Source organism: Desmodus rotundus, chromosome 1, assembly GCF_022682495.2.
Source record: "Desmodus rotundus isolate HL8 chromosome 1, HLdesRot8A.1, whole genome shotgun sequence".
NCBI lineage: Eukaryota > Metazoa > Chordata > Mammalia > Chiroptera > Phyllostomidae > Desmodus > Desmodus rotundus.
Window position 1 is genome coordinate 162599499 of NC_071387.1, and position 19587 is coordinate 162619085.

Sequence of the window (19587 nt, forward strand, 5' to 3'; positions counted from 1 at the left end):
TCCCCACAAGACTGCCCTAACTTCAGACACCAGCCACTAGCTCAGGGTTTCCCAGGACACCCATACTTCTGACCAACTAGCTACAAATTCAGGAGTTCCCACTATTCCTTCAAGTTTGATAATTCACTAGAACAACTCTTAGAACTCAGAAAAGCACTGTACTTATTATTATAGTTTTATCATAAAAGATACAACAGGATTAGCCAATAGAAGAGACACATAGGGAAAGTTCTTAGAAGGTCCCATGTCCTTCAGGGTCAGGAGGGTCCCACGTCCTTCCCATGTCTTTAGGACATGTAACCCTCCTATACATCAATGCATGATTACCAAGCAGGGAAGCCCACCTGAGCCTCTATGTCCAGAGTGTTTACTGAGATTTCTTTATGTAGGCATGATTGATTGAGTCATTATCGCGATGATAAAACTCAATCTCTCCCCAGAGGTTGGGCTGGTATCACCTGGATCAAAGCCCCAATCCTTTAATTACATAGTTCATATTTTCAGCTGACCAGCCCCCATCCTGAGTTTTCTTATTAGCATAAACTCAGGTGCCCACTATGTATAACAAAGATACTTTATCTCTTGGAGAATTTCAAGAATTTAGAGGTTAACTCCCAGGAACCAGAAACAAAGGCCAACTACTGTTCTTTATTATATAACAACCCCTCCCCCATCCTTTAGTGTACACCTGCGGGCTATAAAACTACTAGCTGCTGGAAGCAACAAGATATTCCACTACTCATGTTGCATTGTCTCTTTCCTTTCTGTGTTGTTCTGTGGGACACGAGACAGAGGGAGCTGGCACCTTTGCTGTTCCTGCTTTTGCTCTCTATGTAAGTAATTAGCTGTTTAATTTTTTAAAAAGCTTGTTGTTTTTTCACTCCAGCAAATCTGCTAGTCTTGCTTGACCTATCATTTACAGAAATAAGGAAATCCCAAGAGGACAATTATGATGGATTAGGAGTTTAATTTGTTTTAGCCATTTTGATTTACAAGAACCCTCAAATGGAGCTATTCAGTAGACTAGATGTGAGATTGGAGTATGACAGAGAAGAAAGTAAGTTGTGCAGTGGAAATGATTAGCAGCAGAGGAGAGGAGGTGTTCTCTGAAGAAGGCAATGTAGAAAGCCTAATGGTGAAGGACTGCTTTGATATCAGCTCAGATTTGAGTAGTCATAAAATCTTTGACTGAAAAATGACTTCAAGGGTCTTATATCCAACCACTTACATGATACAACCATCTTTCCTATATCACCCCAACAATTGGTCAAATGGCTAGTTTCTGCTTTAGTACATATAATGATAAAGAGCTAAGTCAGTGATTGTTTGGGCAACTAATTCTATTGATACAGACCTGAGAGTGAGTGGCTATGAATATTGAGAAATTTTATACAGGATGTTCAGGACATCTTGCTCAGGAGATGCAATTTGAGCATAAAACTGAATAATGAGGAGTGTGAAGATCTTGGGCATATGTTTTACAGGTGGCAAAGGCCCTGTATTCGGAACAATCTTATCATATCTTAAGAGTAGTAGGAACACCACAGTGGTTTTGGGCTTGTAGGGCAAATAAGTGGTTTCCTTACCCAATAGCCATTGCCTCTTCTTGCTTGCTGTGAGATCTCGAATTTTGTTTAGACACAATATGTGTAGACTCAAGGGATGAACCATCATTTGTGTAAGTGAATCATAAAAGTCTGATTGATTTAGTGATGGGCATGCAACCCAGTTCTGGCCAAAGAGACATAAAAGGGAATTTTCTGGGGGCCTCTTGAGAGTTTTTCTCTTTGGTAAGAAACAGACATAAAGGAGAAAATTCCTCAGTCTTTTCCCCTCCCTCTCTGTTTTGGATGCTTTTTTGTGAGATTGTGATGCCTAGCAATCCAATAGTCTTTTAACAACCAGGAGACAAGAAACCAGGTTTAAAAGGCAACACGTGAAAATGGCAAAGTGAAAGGCTGGAAAGAGCCTGGACCCTAATGACACCTTGGACCTTCCGAACCAACTGTAGAATCACCTACCTTCAGACTTCTTGTTAAGTAAATAAGCAAATAAAAAACAACCTTATAGCTTAAGCCACCAGTAGGTGGGATTTCTGTTCCTTGCAGTCGATATACTAACCCACACACTAGCAATGGGGCCTGGGTGGATGGTAATCAAGGTAAGAAAGGTTGGCAGGGGCCTATCACGCAGTGCCTCTTAGGCCAAGACATGGAGTGTGCATTTCATTCTAAGGGTAAGACATTTTAGCAGGTGATCCAGTCAATACAGGCATATCTATATCCATATATTCATATTTATCATGAATGCAATTCATTATTAAAAGAATAGCTACTGGCTAAAGATGTATTTACCATTTCCATTTTAATTTTTAGAGAAATTACTATTTAGAATCAGATTAAGAGAAATAAAGAAATTTTAAAAACTTCACAAATAACTCATGAAGTATCTTGGCTGAATCTCCCAAATGTTAGCAATCTTCATTCTGACCTCTTTATTTTTGGAAGAACCTTTCGCACAGTTTCCAGGTACTGTGTTTGCCCACTGCAGCCATGTCAGAGCCTCTACCAATTATGTTCTGCCATCTCAAATCTCTCTCTCTCTTTGAAACAGCCCCAATGTTTTGTCCTAGTCTTCTCTCTTTGATAGTAAGGCAACTTCCTTTCATAAGGGTGTTGCTCATCTAGGAGGTTGTCTTGCCCCTAACTGGCACCAAAAGAATCACAAAATAAGGTAGCTCATTTAAAACATTTTCCTCATGGTTGTCTTGTTCCCCCATTCATGAAAAAAGATGATTGGGTTACCATGGCAATCAGCTTCCACAGCATTGCATTCTAAGTAACTGTATCGGTGTAGCACAAGCTCTACTCTATGTTCTTTACTGTAGTGCTCTGAAGACCTGCTTCTTTTTCCAGCCTGTTCTCTGTAATTGTTGTTTAGAACAACCAACCAACCAAACAAACAACCTAGCAGTTAAGCCAGATAATTTTTTTCAAAGGCACCATATCCCCTTCTTTTCTGAATATTAAAAAAAATCTACATATATAGTTGTACAATCATTTTCTTACAGCACCAACTGAAAGCTATCTTATATGCTCTTTCATATGTCTGGAATTATATTTGCATCTCTTTAACCATATTTAGAAAACAAATAATGAATTCACGGTACAAATCAGAGCAAGGAAAGTTTTATAAGATTATTTCCCATGTACTCCATATCATACATTTCCTGAGAATAGTTCTCTAATGTCCCTCTGTCCACCACTCCCCAGCCCTCTGGTAAAATAGTGCAGACACACAGCAGAGTAAAAATTGTCCTTAAGTCATTGCCTTGGAGATGCCACTTATACTCCCATCCTTGAGATTGTTAACTACCCTATTTCTGTTCAGAACATTATTGATGATAGTGAAGGATGGTTTCGAACTGGCTAAACACTTTTTACCAGCACCCAGTATCTGCTATATTGTAGAGGATATGGGATGACTTTGGGAGATCAACGGGATGAATTCTGTTTCCCAACAACCCTTTCATTCCTTTCTTATTACTTTTAGTTTTTCCTGGTTACTTAGTTTCTTCATATGACTATGTGGCATAAACTAGGAATCTTGAAATTTCTATTGTATGCAGAGAGATCTTTTATTTCTACCTATGACTTTATTTGAAGCAATAGTGGTGTTTTGGTCATTAAAAAGAGGAAACTTGAGACTCCTGGTCAAGATGGGGTTGTAGGTAAACATTCTTCCCTCTGTGCACCACTAATCAAAAAATACGATCAGACTACAAAACAAATTAACACCCAGAATTGTCAGAAAATCAAGCTTTATGAAAGTCTGACAACCAAGGATTTAAAGCCCCATTCATCCAGACGGGTAGGAGGAGCAGTGATGTGGAGAGGTTTGGAGAGGTAGACGGAACAGGCAGTCCCACATCCATGTGTATAGGATAAAAAATGGGAGAGATACCTTGGGGGCAAGGGATCCCAGCCCCAGTCCAGGCCACCCAGCCCAGGGTCCCAGCACCAGGAAGGTAAGTCCCCATAACTTCTGGCTGTAAACACCAGTGGGGGGTGATAATGAAAGAAACTGTGTCCTCTTAAAGGGTCTGAAACTGACTGAGGACTCACGCAGACCCACCCCCTCTGGAATTTAGCACCAGGGCAACAGCTGAGGGGCACTAGTAGCATAGGGGGAGAAAGTGAAGTACGAGTGGGGAGATAGCTTTCTCCTGGGCAAAACTCCAGAGGTCAGGCAGTGGCATTGTCCCCCCTGTGAACCCTCCCCCCAACAGAGCAACAGAGCAGTGACACAGGTTGTCCCACCCTAGTGATGAACAAAGGCTCTGCCCCATACAACTTAACAGGTGTGCTAAGACAGGGAGTCAAAGCAGCTCTACCTGAAACACAGAAACAAACACAGGGAGGCTGCCAAAATGAGACAAAGAAATATGGCCCAAATGAGAGAGAGAACAAAAATCCAGAAAAAGAACTAAATGAAATGGAGATAAGCAACCTATCAGATGCACAGTTCAAATTACTGGTCATCAGCATGCTCCAGGAACTCACTGGGTACTTCAGAAGTATAAAAAAGTCCCAGGCAGAAATGAAGGTTGCATTAAGTGAAATAAAGAAAAATGTACAGGGAAACAACAGTGGAGGGGATGAGCCTGTGAATCAAATTGGAACACAAGACAGGAAAAAGCACTCAATCAGAACAGTAGGAAGAATAAAGAATTCAAAAATACGAGCATATGCTTAGGAACCTTTGGGATATCTTTAAGCATACCAATATCCGAATCATAGTGATGTCAGGAGAAGAAGAGGAAGAGCAAGAAATCAAAAACTTATTTGAAAAAATAATGAAAGAAAACATCCCTAATTTGCCGAAGGAAATAGACATACAAGTCCAGGAAGCACAGGGAGTCCCAAACAAGTTGGACCCAAAAAGAAACATACCCAGACACATCATAATTAAAGTGCTAAAGTCTAAAGACAAAGAGAGAATCTTAAAAGCAGCAAGTGGAAAGCAGTGTTACCTACAATGGAGTTCCCATAAGTCTATCAGCTGATTTCTCAAAAGAAACTTTGCAGGCTAGAGGGACTGGCAAGAAGTATTCAAAATGATGAAAAGCAAGGACCTACAACCTGGATTACTCTATCCAGCAAAGCTATCATTTAGAATTGAATGGCATATAAAGTGCTTCCCAGCCAAGGTAAAGCTAGGAGTTCATCATCACCAAGCCATTATGATATTAAATGCTAAAGGGAATTATATAAAAAAAAGAAGATCAAAACAATTAACATTAAAATGTCAATACATTCACAACTACCAATAATTGAATCCAAGTAACAAACTAAGCAAACAACAAGAACAGGAACAGAATCATTAGGAGGGTTGTCACCTGGAAGTGGGAAAGGGAAAAATGCAGGGAAAGGTACAGGGATTAAGAAGTACAAATTGGTAGGTACAAGACAGATAGGGGGATGGTAAGAACAGTATAGGAAATGGAGTAGTGAAAGAACTTATATGCATGACCCATGGACATGAACCAAGCGGGGGGATTGCTGGAGGGAAGGAGGGTACCAGGTGGAGGGGGGAAAGGGGAAAATTGGGACAACTGTGATAGCATAATCAATAAAATATATTAAAAAATAAAAAGAGGGAAGTTGAAAAGGAGTTGCCATTATCTAATATAAGCAATTAAAAAAATAAAACCTGGCTTTAACTGTCTTTCCTGCAAAGTTTTTCTGTCTCTTAGATGCCTTTTCATTGAAAAAGGCAAACCTCATGAACCAATCTATGAACACTCATTGAATATTGCCATCTCCTATTAAGGGCATGGAAGTAAACTCTGTAACTAAAACAGATGCCTTCGCCCACAGTTTCTAAAATCAGAGGGTATTCATAAACCTCTTCACAAATTTTCAGAGTGTAGTGGGAAACAGGAACTGTTAAAATTTTGAAACTCTACCAAAGTGCTTTCTGTCTCTTCCGGTAAAAAAAAAAAAATTACTCTCTAGGAAGCTCACTATTCTAAAAAACACACAAAGCAATTAGGGTTAGAAATTCACAGCTAGCATTTGGGATACCTCAGCCCAGTTTTAAGAGAAAAGATATTTTACTTTTTGATGTAAAACCATAGACTGTTTCTCTGACTCCTCCCAAAATTGTACTAGAATTGTTTCAAGGGAGGAGAAAAAACATTTATTTTATTATTTTATGTCTGAGCAGGAATTCCGTGAAACATAAAATGTCTTACTTATTCCTTTGGGTACATGGATATATAGATTCCCTGATACACTAAATCCCCACACAAACTAGAAAAAAAGTTGAACAATTATTGGCAGAATTTTCTACATTAAAAGCAGAAGCTGAAGTTAAATAATCACATAAACATTGAGTAATTATATTACAATGAACCATTAAATTTATATAGGAAAAAGGTTGCTCTCAGTTTTCAGTTGACAGGAGAGCAACTGAGAGGCGATCATGTAGTTTTGAAAAGTAGAGACGCTAACAAAGGGTCAGCAGTGTAAAGGCAGGGACGCAGCTGATATGCCCTTTTGACAGTTGGGTGAAGATGAGGGGGAATAAGATTGTAAAGCAGAAGTGATGATAAAAAGGGTAGAATGAAGTGTTTGATAACGATAAAGTGAGCTTTACTTAACATGGACAGACAGAGCAGGAGAGAGAGAAAAGTAATTTAGTTCAGAAAGGAAATAATTTGTATTTCAATTTACAACAGCCAGGGGATGACATTTGAAGGATGACAGTTTTATTGTTAATATTTTATACATAAGAAGCTCCATTTATATGAAAGATAAATTAGTACAAGTTTCTATCAATATGATAATGTATATTAAGCAAACTGTCAAACAGGATTTTGTTTTTTATTAACCTTTGTTATAATCCTCAAAAACTATTTTTAGTATTTCAAATTACAAGCAAGATCATGATTTTATAATGTGAAGATAACCCGAAAGCCTGATTTAGTTACACACTGGTCCTGTTTTGTCTGGTGTCCTTTAAAGATGGGCTCCTAGCTTGACCAAGAAAATGTAAATGCAGAAAGCTGTAAAACCAATATTCCTCACTTAGGAATCATGTTAGTAGTTTAACATTAAAAACATTTTTGAAAAGCTACACCTGGTATAAATTCTGTAGTGTTTAGCTTTTTTTTAAACTTCAACTGCAATGATGTACATTTGTAGCTCTCCTAATAATCACTTTTAAGGTTAGTAAACTTATCTCCTGGATTTTCTGGGTCACTTCAGATTTCAAGTATTTTGTCTATTGTCAAATGATGTGTCTGGATTTTGGTTTGGAAAACATGGTCACTGAATTCACAGACTAACTCTGAAATAGCAATGGCCTTTGGCATTAGTCGTAATTCTATTTCTGGGTCATGATTCAAAATCAAAGTTCATTATTTAAGTGTACCTAATAAGTTATTAAAATAATAAAGACATTTTAAAACTTTGTAGTAATTTGCAATTTGAAAAACAGTCAAAATATAGTTTATTATACACACACACATACACACAGGTAGTAAACCTATAAATGGCTGTTCACTCTTACCACGTAGGAAATGAAAATCAACATCTTTAAGAGGCATTGTAAATATATAGCTCAAACTAAGGAAGACAAAAATAATCTAAATGTGCTTGTGTTAATATTCAAAAATAAAAAAGGGATTTGGTGGTCTTTCTTATTTTTAATTTCCATAGACTGGAACACATATTCTTGACAACCAGAATTGAGAGGGCATACTGGCATTTGCTATACCTATGATGATACTTATGAGTAAACTTTCTAAGTTAAGATTGACTCATTATCCAATGCCAAAATATCAGTTTTCTAAATAAAAACATTTACATCATTTGATGGCCTTTTCCCTTCTCCCCCATTAATTACTATTCTTTATAACATTTAACGTTTGTTCATTGCTCTGCTCTTTATTCTTTCGTGATTTAAGTAACCACTAAGTGGGGGGGGGGGAGGAGTTTTAAAGTCTCCTATATCCAGAATTGTCACTTAATAACTCTTTCGAAAATTAAGGTGATTTTTCTCTAGTCTTGTTAGAAATAACCCATCATCAGTGATCAGGCTTTCCTCCCACATTTCCGTGCTAGGGGACTTAAGAAGCCCGGGGATGCTGCTGTAACGGGGGTGCGAGTGGGAGATAGGATATCACCCGCCTGACACTCGCGCACTGTTGCTATGAATGATTCACTCGCTTTTGGCACCCGTGTTGCGAGGAAATCGCCGCCGCTTCCTTCTCCAAGCTCCTTTCGGGATGTCTCCTGTGCTTTGGCCTTTAAGGAGAATCGAGAACAGGTGGGCACAGAGGAGCTCGCCGAATTCTCCTCCCCCTGCTCCTTCCCTAATTTAGCAGTACTTCCGGCCGCGTGACATCATCCCCCGCACCCCGGTGACGTGAGCGGCGGGTGACGTGTGTGCGGAGAAGAGCGCGCTGACGTTGCTATTTAAAGGTCCTCCTGCGGGGAGGATGGCGACACAGCGCGAGGGCCTGGTGTGGGGCGCGGAGGAGGAGGCTGTGGCAGCCGGGAGTGGGGCCAGGAGCCAGCGGAGGAGCAGAGCGCGCGGGCCGCCCGCCGCCGGCCACTAGGGGAGGGGGACGGAAAGGAGGGAAGGACGGACCGACGGACTTGAGTGCCGGACTAGCTCCCACGCGGACCGGCTCGGGACCACCATCCTCCCCGCTGCAGCCTCCTCCTGCTGCAAGCAGGGCCCCGGGGACCTGTCAGCGCCTCCGTTCCCAGCGCCTGGCCGCGGTTCCGCGGCTGCGGCTGCCTCCTGCCTCCTCCCGCGAGCAGGGGGAGGGACCGCTCTGGCCCCCGTTCTCCCCGCCCCGTCTCCACCCTCCCCTCCGCAGCCCGCTCTGCCGCCGTGCTGGGCTCGAGCGGGCGGCGCTGACCCGGGAAGGGGCGCCCTCCGCTCGGAGACGCTCCGGTGCAGGCAGAGGCAGCGGCGGGCTTCAGGGCCACCCGAGTCGCCGCTGCGCTGCCGCGCGGGAGCTGGAGGCCGACGGAGGCGGGCGGTGATGGAAGTGTGAGGAGGCGGCGGGGCCCGGGCACTGGAAGGCGGCGCGAGGCGGCGGCGCGGAGCGTGAGGGGCTAGGAGCAAGGGTGGGGGCGCTGGAGCAGCGGCTCTCCCGGGGCTTCGAGCCCCACTCTCCTGCCCCCGACGCGGAATTAGCCTCCTGCCTGGACTCGGGCGGACTCCCGTGGACACTTCAGCTTCGTCCTCCACCTCTCTGCCCGCCCAGGAGCTGGGGGCAGGGTGCCCGGGGCAGCGTGGGGCTTGGCTCTCTGATTCATTCATTCTCCGCCGACGGGAGCCTCGGACCTGCTGTGCTCTGGAGAGGAGGGAAGAGTGGGCAGCGGCGAATGAAGGGCCGGGTGGAATCCGGGCTCCATTGTGCTCGGCGGCGGGAGGCGGGAAGGTGCTGAGGGAGGTGGGATCGGGCCCCCTCCCCCTGCTCTCCGGCGTGCGCTGCGCCCCCAGCCTGCTGCCAGCCTGGAAATGGCTCCGTTTATTCTTCGGAGAATGAATCGATTCTGCCCAGCCTTCTCTTCCTCCTCCCCACCTCTTCTGTGCTCCGAGTCTTAGGAGGCGAAAACATTCAAAAGACAGATTCCAATGTGGAGTGCTGTGCACGTCGCGAGCTGCCGGGTTTGCACTTCGAGGCGATTTTTTTTCTATATAGCTTTTTCTAATGTGAGTGCAGGGAAGCGGTGACATTACTGCTTTAGGATTTTTATTTTCTCGTAGGGCTCTCTATAAAGTGCACGTCGCATTGGGTTGCACGCTCCACCCCCGGGACCTGGTGTGGTAGAGAAATTTGAACCCGCAGCCTTAGTAGCACTGAAAAGACCGAGCTACCTGGCTCTCCTTGAGCAGAGGAGGGCAGGAACGAAATGACCACCGAACTCATTTTTTATAGGACTCTGTGAAGCTGGATTCTGCGTTTTCCAACACGTAGACTCATTTTGTGGAATAGAGTTAACCGCTGTCTCCTCCGCGCAGCATTTTAAACTCTAATAATCAAATGCCACCTCTGTTCGAACGTTTTGGTATTTACAAGAGAGAGGTCATTTTACATAAGGGAACTAATTGAATTGTCAGCATTACTGAAATACCTCCAGAAAAGGACCTCGGGGGGTGGAAAAGCAACTGCGAAATAGCAGACGGAGAAATTCCCCTGGAAGTTACTCCGTAGCATAACAGCAGAAACTTCAAAGCAAGTTTTCATTGGCCAAAATGGGGTAAGGATTTCTGGTGCTTAACACAGCTGTGTGTGTGTGTGTGTGTGTGTGTGTGTGTGTGTGTGTGTGTGTGAGAGAGAGAGAGAGAGAGAGAGAGAGAGTGTGTGTGACTGAGTCGTGGTAGTGATTGTCCGTGTTTTGTGTGTTCAGACAAATTTACCACCTTGCTAAGCTATCCGGACTTTAAAAGTATAGGTATGTTAACCTTTTAACAAGTGTTTTGTCTGTTTGCTTTCTTGTGGTGTGACACCCGGAGGTCATAATAAACAGACGTTAATGCTATTTAAGAAGACAACGCACACTGCACTTGTCAAACCGCCGCATCAGTTTGTAACCAGAATCATGGTTTCTTAGGTTGTGTTGCCGGTGTCTTTCAGAGAAGTACAGCACTGCATTCTCTCGGTACTTTGAGAATAATCAGTTGCACAAAGAAACAGTTGTAAAGTAATGAGTAGTTAGACTACAGTCCTTGAAAATGATCCAATGTAAATTGTTCCCCTCACTGTGCCCTCTGCTTTGCCCTTGAATATCCAAAGCTCACATGTGCAGAATTGATTTATTGGGGCATGAAAATGACAATAAGAAAGTCTTACTGATGGAGTCTCCACAGCGCCGGTGCACTTGGTAAGAAGTCAGAACTTGACTAGGAAAGAGCCTTTTATTGAAGGAACTTGTTCATTTCTTCTGTTGTTTGCTCAGGGCTTCAGTTTGTGTTAACAATGTCGGATCTTCACCTTCTTTCAGATCCAAAGTAAACTAAGAGTGCATTTTCCAACCTTTTATTAACTCTTCACTCAGTAAATTGATAAAATGCTACTGATTTCCCAATTTAAGCCAGAAACCCATAATATGTTGATGGAGTAATCGTGTAATCATTTCATTGACAGATTGTTGATGCTGTTTATCAAAGAGAAACTTCTAGAATCTTCTCTCTTTTTCTTCGTGGTGGTTGAACAAACACGTCTAAGATGTAGTTAGGAGACAACGATAAAAAGGATATGCTTTGAAACCCATTATGACAGCTTATGGGTGTGCACACCTAAATTTATTTTTTTGAAACTTCTGGAAGAGAGTTCTTAGATACTACCTTTTTGTTGTGGTTAGAATTCGAAGTCATTTTACTTTAACAAGTTTGAAAATGTAGAACATGTATTGTAGGAGTCCTTCATCAGGAATTAATGAGAAAGAATGATAATTTTAAAATTTAAATGACAATTGATGAGAACATTTCTAACTTGCATGATTTGGGGTACTGCTAAGAGCAATTAAAATATCTCAGTCTAGTGCTTTGTGATCTATGGCAAATTACTTAACCTGTATGGACTCTATTTTCTTATCTGTAAAATGAAGGACTTAGATGAGTTTAAAATTTTTTTTCAGACTATAAAAGTGAATTATTTTCTTCTCTTTCTACTTTGATTACTAGTTTCTTGAAGTAAATTTTTCAAATGGAGAGATCGTTTTCACTAAGCAGTTTTTACACGAAGTATGTAAGCTGAAAATAATGGCATTTGAAAAATATTTTGGATGAATTGCACCAATTTTAATAAAAGAATATGCTGAAAAATACTATTCAAAAACCTTGGAAACATGGCTTCTCTTAAGAATCTACAGCTCTTCTGTTTAAAACAGGAGGAAAAGAAATCAAATGGCAGTTTTTCATATTGGAGGCTGCATTCTCTCTAGACGGTGGAGTGGTGGCATCATGAAAGAAAATTGTTTTTCCACAACCTTAAATCTGCATGAATGCTCCTCATTTTACCAAGGGAAGGTTGGGATGAATTTAATACTAAGGGAACTGGTATTTAATATCTGAAAACAAGCCCCCACACATAGCTCACATTTTAGATACTTCAGTGTAATTAAATTTGTTTATAAACTAATTTATTTGCCCTTTTCTTAATAAGTCTTAAAGGTAGAATAGAGAGGAAAAGGAGTGTTTATGACATTATTTTCTGAACATCTATATTTAGGGCTATGCTTCTTTTTCATTGATAGACTTGCTCTTGCAGAGTTGTCAAGAGAGGATGGGTGGGCGGAATTAGAAGAGCACACAGGGAAGGCATAGCCCCAAGTGTGGAAATTTCTGTACTTGGTAGGTGTTTATACCTAGTAAGTGTGGAATAAGCATAGCTTTTTGCACCTATTTAAGACAAAAGGAAACAGAGCTTTAAATGGTCTGTAAAGTTCTACCCAGGCAGTCATGAATTAACCTCCTCTAACAAGTATCTAAAATTTAATGTGGGTCAAGAGTTTCGCATTTTATTAATATATTTTTGACCAACGTTAGGTTGTTATAATAATTTATTTTTGCCTTAATTATGGATAAAGTTGCAAGTCTAGAGGCAAAGTTTAAGCAAAATGAATTATTTTTAAAGAAAATGAGTGATTAGTTCAGGCAGAAATAAACTTGGCTCCTGTAGTAGTAGTTTATCAACTATGGTGGAAACGGAAAAGAACAGCTGAAACTGACAGTTGGCCGAGTCTATCAAAGTATCTTGGATGCTGCCTGCACTGTTTTAATTAAGTGAAGGCAGTGGAAGTATTGGCTTGTGAAATAGGTGTATCAGACCCCAAGAATTAGAGCAATTCATGTATGTAAGATAAAGTCTATGAAAAGCTTCAAAGCCTGGGTAAGGAGCCCCTGTTAGGTATGACCCCCAGTCCTCCAAGTATTATCTCATAATGAGAGCAGTGAGTCAGTGCTATTTCAGAACTATTACAGTAGGCAACAGAAACCAAGTGACTTCAATGAGTTATTTCATGCCATCTTTTGTTTTGCTTAGCTCATATATTGGCATTTTAGTGCCATCAACGAAGGAATAGAAAATCCTCCCTCCCACTTCCCTAAAGAGTTAATGTGACTCTCCCTGCAAATGAGGGTTGTTAATGCTGTTTCTGATTTATCTCACTTGCCTGTGGGAACCTATGGAAACCCTCTTCTCTGCCTTTCCCTAGATAACTTCCTGAAGCCTGGAAGTAGGTGCTGCTGCATTGCAACCTGAACTGAATCCCTTTACTGAGAGAGAAAGCGGACACCTTCTTTTTCTGCCTTAGGCTACTGGGTGCTGCTCTCTGGGAGCTACCGTAGCAAAAAGGAGGAAATCTTGATCCAGCACTGCAATGTGAACAGGCATTGTTGCAAAGACAATCATTTATTTTCTTCAAAAAATTTTTAGTTATTGATTTGAGAGAGTGAAGGAGAGGGAGGGAGAAACATCAATTTGTTGTTCCACTTATTTATGCATTCAGTACTTGATCCTTGTATGTGTCCTCACTGGGAATCGAACCTGAAACCTTAGCGCATCGGGACAACACTCCAACCAACTGAGCTACCTGGGCAGGGCTGCAAAGGCAATCATTTCTAACATTAGAGAAGTTAGATGCAAATCCTTAATTTTTTATTTGTTCATTTTACCAGTTTTGAACCCTCATCATATGGCATGTACAGTAGCTCAGTGCTGCTGATACAGAGACAGGAATACAGTAAAATGTATTTCTTCAGGGAGTTTATAGTTTAGAAGTTGGGAAGATAGTCAAACCCCAAATTAAAAAGTACAGTGAAATGTCTAGGGAGCTATAATGTAGGTTGTAATTCCTCATAGAGGTACAAAGGGTGTGTCATTAGCTGCTGAGGGAAGGCTAAAAAAGCATTTGTGGAGGAGTTAATGTATTAAATAATGAAGGATGAGTACAGGTGGCCTTGCAGACAAATGAGAGGGCATTTAAGGCAGAGATAATAGTATGATTACACTGAGATATGGAACTTCAAAAGTTTGGCATGGTGAACTCGGCTTTTTACGGTGTAGCAAGAGACAGGCCTAGAGCTTTATGCTGGGGCCAGGTTAGAGGACCTCGTAGACCAAACAGAAGCAGGTGTATTTCAACCTTTCTTTTGGCAATGGTCCATTATAGTAAGACAGTTTTACCTCGAAATCTAGTGCACACATATGTAAATGATAAAAATGTCAGGAAATGATACACTTTGTATGATGCATTCTTGTATTTTGTTCTATTTTTAGAATAGAAAATGACGACAGTAACAACTGGTAATTTGAAAAACACTGCTCTTGGCTGTGGGACCCACTAGAGGGTTTTAAGCAGAGTAGTTCCATGTAGGGTCAGGGAAATAAGGTGAGAAAACAATTTTAAAAATCATTTAAAATTTGGTTTTGTATGTTGTGTCCCGTGGAAACACCAAGCCAGAGCAGTGAACCCTTTCTAGGTAGGGGAAGTGGACAGCTGGGCAGGCCCTGGAAAATTCCATGGTAGAGGGAGGACCGGATGGTGCTGAGTTGTGTGAGGCTGTCTGAGCAGGACTTTTTCAGGATTAGGGCATTTCATGTGCAGAGGTAAAAACGTAGGAAACGGCACGGTATATTCCTAGCAGAGCTGCTCAATCAGGCCATGAAACAGTGAATTTGGGACTTTGAAGGAAGTCCTTTAAAAGAGACTGTCTAGCTCCCATGCTAACTTCATGGAAAGTAAGAATGAGAACACTTTCAAAATTCTACCAAGAAAGTAATTACGGGGTACTTGCAGTTGCCAGTAAGATTTCCCTTGTAAGTTGAAAAGTTATTTGTCCTCTGACTCACAAAGTATTATAATTTTATGTCTATCAACATGTATTAGGAGGATATCAACCATAAGAAGAATAGGAGAGTTGGCATATTTTGAGAATATGTCCCTCCTCCCCCTGTTTTATTGAAATATAATTGACACATAACATTCTATTACCTTAAGGTATACAGTGTAATGATTTAACATATATTATTTGTCAAATGATGACCACAGTAAGTCTAGTTAACATTCATCACTGTATATAGTTACAAATATTTTTTCTTGTGATGAGGACTTTATGAGAATAGGTTTACTTTTGAATATGTTACTGCAATAATTGAGCCCACCCCACTCTTACTGAAATTTGGAAATAACTTTTTTTGTTTGTTCTTAGGTTTTTGTGAGCTAACATACTATACATGGACGAGGACACTCTTGCTCTTTCCAAATGTCCTTTTTTCCCTCCATCCATAGCCTATTATATCTATAATCTATTTTCCCACATAGTGAGGACTTTGAACTGGTTCCTTTTTCTTTTATTTCCTTTTATTCTTGTGAATTTACCCTCTTTTCTCTTGTCCTAGTGATGTGGACAGGGGTAATGTGGACAGGGGTAATAGCAGTGAACTCTTGGCACTTCTCCGCTGGCTACGATGCCTTTACCCACTTAACTGTAGTGGAAAAATTTCAAGGCCCCTCTCACACCCAAACTTCTGTCTTCCTGACTTTGCTCCCATAATTTTCTCCTTACCTCCCAGCTTCTGTTTGCTTCAGTGTTGAGATTGGCAGTGTTCATCAGAGACCCGCTTCTAATACCCCCAAAAAAATTGAAGGAGGAAGAGAAATTTCGTTTCCAAATCTGGTGGTGATGGGGTGGGTAGGCCATCTGTTCTCGACTGACAGGTAACATGATCTCTATATGAGATAGCAAGTTGATTTACCATTGCCAAGATGTAGGATATAATTATTTAAATTCATAAATAAGATGTTTTATAATGTATTTTTTTAAAAAACTAGATTTGACTCTAGAATTTTAAAAATGAAAATAAAAACTTTTGAATAGTTTTTCATATTCAGCAGGACACAAATCGAATGAAAGGAGGAGAATCAAGGTTATGGTACTTGAGTATTTGTGCAAATCTCTTAGTAAGACTGTATAAACTGATCAGTGTTTATATCAATGGTTAATATAAACATTAACCATTGTTACGTGTAACCCAATGGTTACATTAAGTACCTATGTGAGTTAACTTTCCGGAGGAGCAAATACCATTAGAGTTGGGATCTTTTGGGAGACAGTGGATGTGGTACATGGTGTTTTTGGCTCTGGCCTGAGGTTTTTATAAGAATGAAATAGTGATTATGAGTAGCACATTAAGATGTGATTGTGTAATTCTTGAAAGCAAGGTGTATTATGTCATTTTGATTAGTCATATTGTGTAGACATTAATCTCTTAAAAACATCCTTTTGCTCCTATTTTTCTTTCTTCCACTTGTAATTTTTTTCTTTATTTGATTTCCTGGCTCTTGAATAGAGCTATTGAACTTTCACAACAAATTTGCAAGCCAATTATGAGTGAACACATGTATATACAAAAAAATCCTTCTCAAAATATAAATATATAAAGGGTGTGTTTAAGGGAGTCTCTTAATTCTGGTTCAGTACTGTAATTTATTTGTTTCATAATTTTGAAAAGAAGTCACAATATAAATCTGATTAGTGTGACTTTTATTTGGGGAGATTAGAGGATCATGCAAGTTGATTTAGTCTGATTACCTGAAGTGTTATTCTTGGCATTTAAGGGATTGACAGATGAAACTATCTTTATTCATTGTTTGTAAACTCAGTTTAGTTTTAAGTGAATGTCTCATAAAAAAGGTGGCTAAATCTCAAAAGGTTTAACCTTCCTACTGCCATGTGATCTTTATTTTTTTCAGACCTCTGGTGTTTAGTTTAAATACTTATTTTGTTATTTAGGATTAATCCAGTTCACTGGATAAGAGTAGGGAAAACGAGTTCCAAATGTTTAGTATTTCCTCATACACTTTTTAAGTGACTGAACATAAGACATTTTAAATAGCCGTATTTCTCAAGTAGGATTCGTGTAGTTGAATGAAATGTGCAATTTCGCATTTGCATTGCACCTGTGTAATTACCCCGCAAAGTGGGCCTGTATTTCATGAAGCTGATTGTGTTCATGGAATAAGCAAGATTTTCCTAAGATCAAAAAGACTTCTCTGTTCAGTTTTGAAAAATTTAGTTTAAGATTTCAAGCTCATTAAGTATCTTTATTTCAAAACAGTCTTCGTGTGATAAAAGTATATGAATTTTAGCTTATCTGTAAGAATTGAGAAAAAATTTTCACATCTTACTGAATGGGTGTTGTATGAGTAGGTAAAATTTTTTAAAAAGCTAATCATTCAGTGGTCTTCAGCATGTAAATAAAATAGTATAGTTAGAATCTTAATTTTAGGGAAAAAATCTCAACTTTTATAGCACACCTCTCTGTATACTATAAAATTAGAACACCCATTGCCATTCTCTGTTAATAGAGACAGACCCATCAGTGAACTTAGGCCCTGATTGTAGCTTGATATCTTTCTCCCATTCATCATAAATCTGTGATGTTGGTCATTTCTATGCTCCCTACTGAGAGGAAATATCTGGGGGAAAAAGATGAAATTGAGAAGAGTCAGTGCTGCTTGTTTTAAGCAACATTGCTGAGAGAAGAGGTTAAAATTATTGATATATATGTCTTTTTTATGCTTTGCCTTTTCCCTCCACTGTATATTATTTCTCATCTTCTTTTAAAAAGTTTTTAAAAATCTGTTCATGTCTGGTAAGTATAATTTAGAATTACTTTTACATCTCTTTAGTGACCTTGCAAAGGAAAAGAAAAACAAACCTCTTCTTTCTCATGAGGTCCCCCGGCCCCAACAATAATGGATTGTGAGCCCAGTATGGCTTTTGTGTAGCTAAAAGAATTTTAAATATATAGAACTAACATATGACTTAAGAACTGAATTTCATTTACACTTAACTATCTTTTCTCTTTTAAGGTAGGCTACTGGAGGAATGCAGAAAGTCAGTGTTTTCTTTCTTGTATCAGAAAATAGTTACTTTTGAAATAAAAAAAACACTTCAACCATCTAATCAATATTTTCTCTTCATAGTACAGTTTACCTTTGCACTTTCCCTGGCTTTAAAAAAAAAAAATCACCCGAATCCCTTAATACCTAGTACTAGCTTTGAAAAATAGTTTTGCTTTATGTACATTTTCTTTTAACATTCTTTAATAAAACATGAAATTTTTCTGTATTATTTTTGAAAAGGGTTGACAATCAGTTCCTTAAGGCAGAGCAGTTGTAAGAATTGAAGGCTTTTTGTAAAATTACCAAACAAGAGTCAGATAGAAATTAAGCTCAAACAAAATACTGTGCTGCGGAACCACAGATACCAAAGCAGCTTTCGTTACTTTATAAGGTCATTTTAAGTTATGTTTATTACATGCTGTCTATTGGCACGTCTAGATCCCTGTGTTCACAGGCCTCAAGAGTCCAGGCAGCTATAGAAAGATGTCCTTGAATCCACTCCTCCTCACCCCCCACCCCTCCCAGCTCACCCCATGGAAGGGCGCGCTCCTAATTTGTCCCTGTCTTTAGCAAGAGAGCCTTAATAGCCAGGAACTGAGAGCCACAACGCTGGTACAGATTTCCAGGGGTACCATACGTTGCACTTGCTAGACACAACTTCATAGCATAGCACACATGCAGTGTAGGTTGAAGGGGTCTGGGGACTTAGGTACCATTTTTAGTATGCAGAAAATCCTGATTCCTAGCAACTGAATACACAGTTGGTCGTACCAGTTATTTTTCTGATAATTTTTCTAGGTAAATTGTTCTACCTTTTCTAGGTAGATTCTTCCACCTTTACATTTATGTACACCTCACTCTTACTTAAGTAGTTACTGTCTTCCTCCTGTTTCATTTAAGTATTTACAGATAAGAAGTTTTGAGGGTTATTCTGAGTAAGGCTTTTTTTTGTGAGTTAGAATTTTCTAGTTACTTTCAGTTTCTGCCATTAGACTCTTAATAACAGTCTCTAGGAAATTAATCTTAAGTGGATTTGACTATCAAAGAGCCCAGAGTCTCATTAGAAAATTTCTGTCAGTCTGTACGTTACTAAACTTCCATAGCACAATTATTCGGAGCCTGCTGTAATATTTGAGTGTGCTTAGCCTGTCCCTTTGCCTTTCTAGCCTTTCTTTCTATGCTTTAGCCTCTACCTTTCTATGCTTTCTTTGGCTTATTCTTCTGTAAAACTGTTGTTTTCTCTCCTACTCTGTTGTTACGAATCTCTGTCACATGACTTTTAACATTAAAATTCATGTGCTTTGCTTAATCACCGTGCTAGCTCCCAAAATGTTTACAGAATGAGGATTCCACCGACTCTTGTTCACTCAGTACTGCCAGGGATCTGTATGTATTCGGCTGAATGAGAAGACTCCTCAGGTACCCTTAAACTCATCTGTCTTGAAAACTAGTTCTAGATTATGCAGGCTGCCTTTTTCCTCATTCCACTGATATATGTAGAATTATAGTTGTCTGTTTTCATTGTTTTATTTAGTATTTTATTAATGCCAAGTTGATATTTATTGCCATTACTATGGCTAGTATGATGGAAATACTAACACATTGATTTACATCATTGCTATTTAGTTTTATTTTGTGGTATATTAAC

At 39.8% G+C, this 19587-nt stretch overlaps 1 protein-coding gene across 3 annotated transcripts in view; it reads left to right on the forward strand.

Moving 5' to 3' along the window:
- The first annotated feature begins 761 nt into the window (after positions 1-761).
- Positions 762-19587, forward strand: part of HOMER1 (homer scaffold protein 1) — a 110996-nt gene continuing 92170 nt past the window's right edge. Inside the window, exon 1 of one of the 3 annotated variants that reach the window (XM_045197841.2) lies at positions 762-833. In XM_045197841.2, the coding sequence (XP_045053776.1) occupies positions 832-833 (2 nt within the window). In that variant the 5' untranslated portion in view covers positions 762-831. Of the gene's footprint in view, positions 834-8936; positions 10287-10627; positions 10911-19587 lie in introns of those variants that run through there. The other 2 variants (XM_024563650.4, XM_053912250.2) reach the window with 2 other exon arrangements.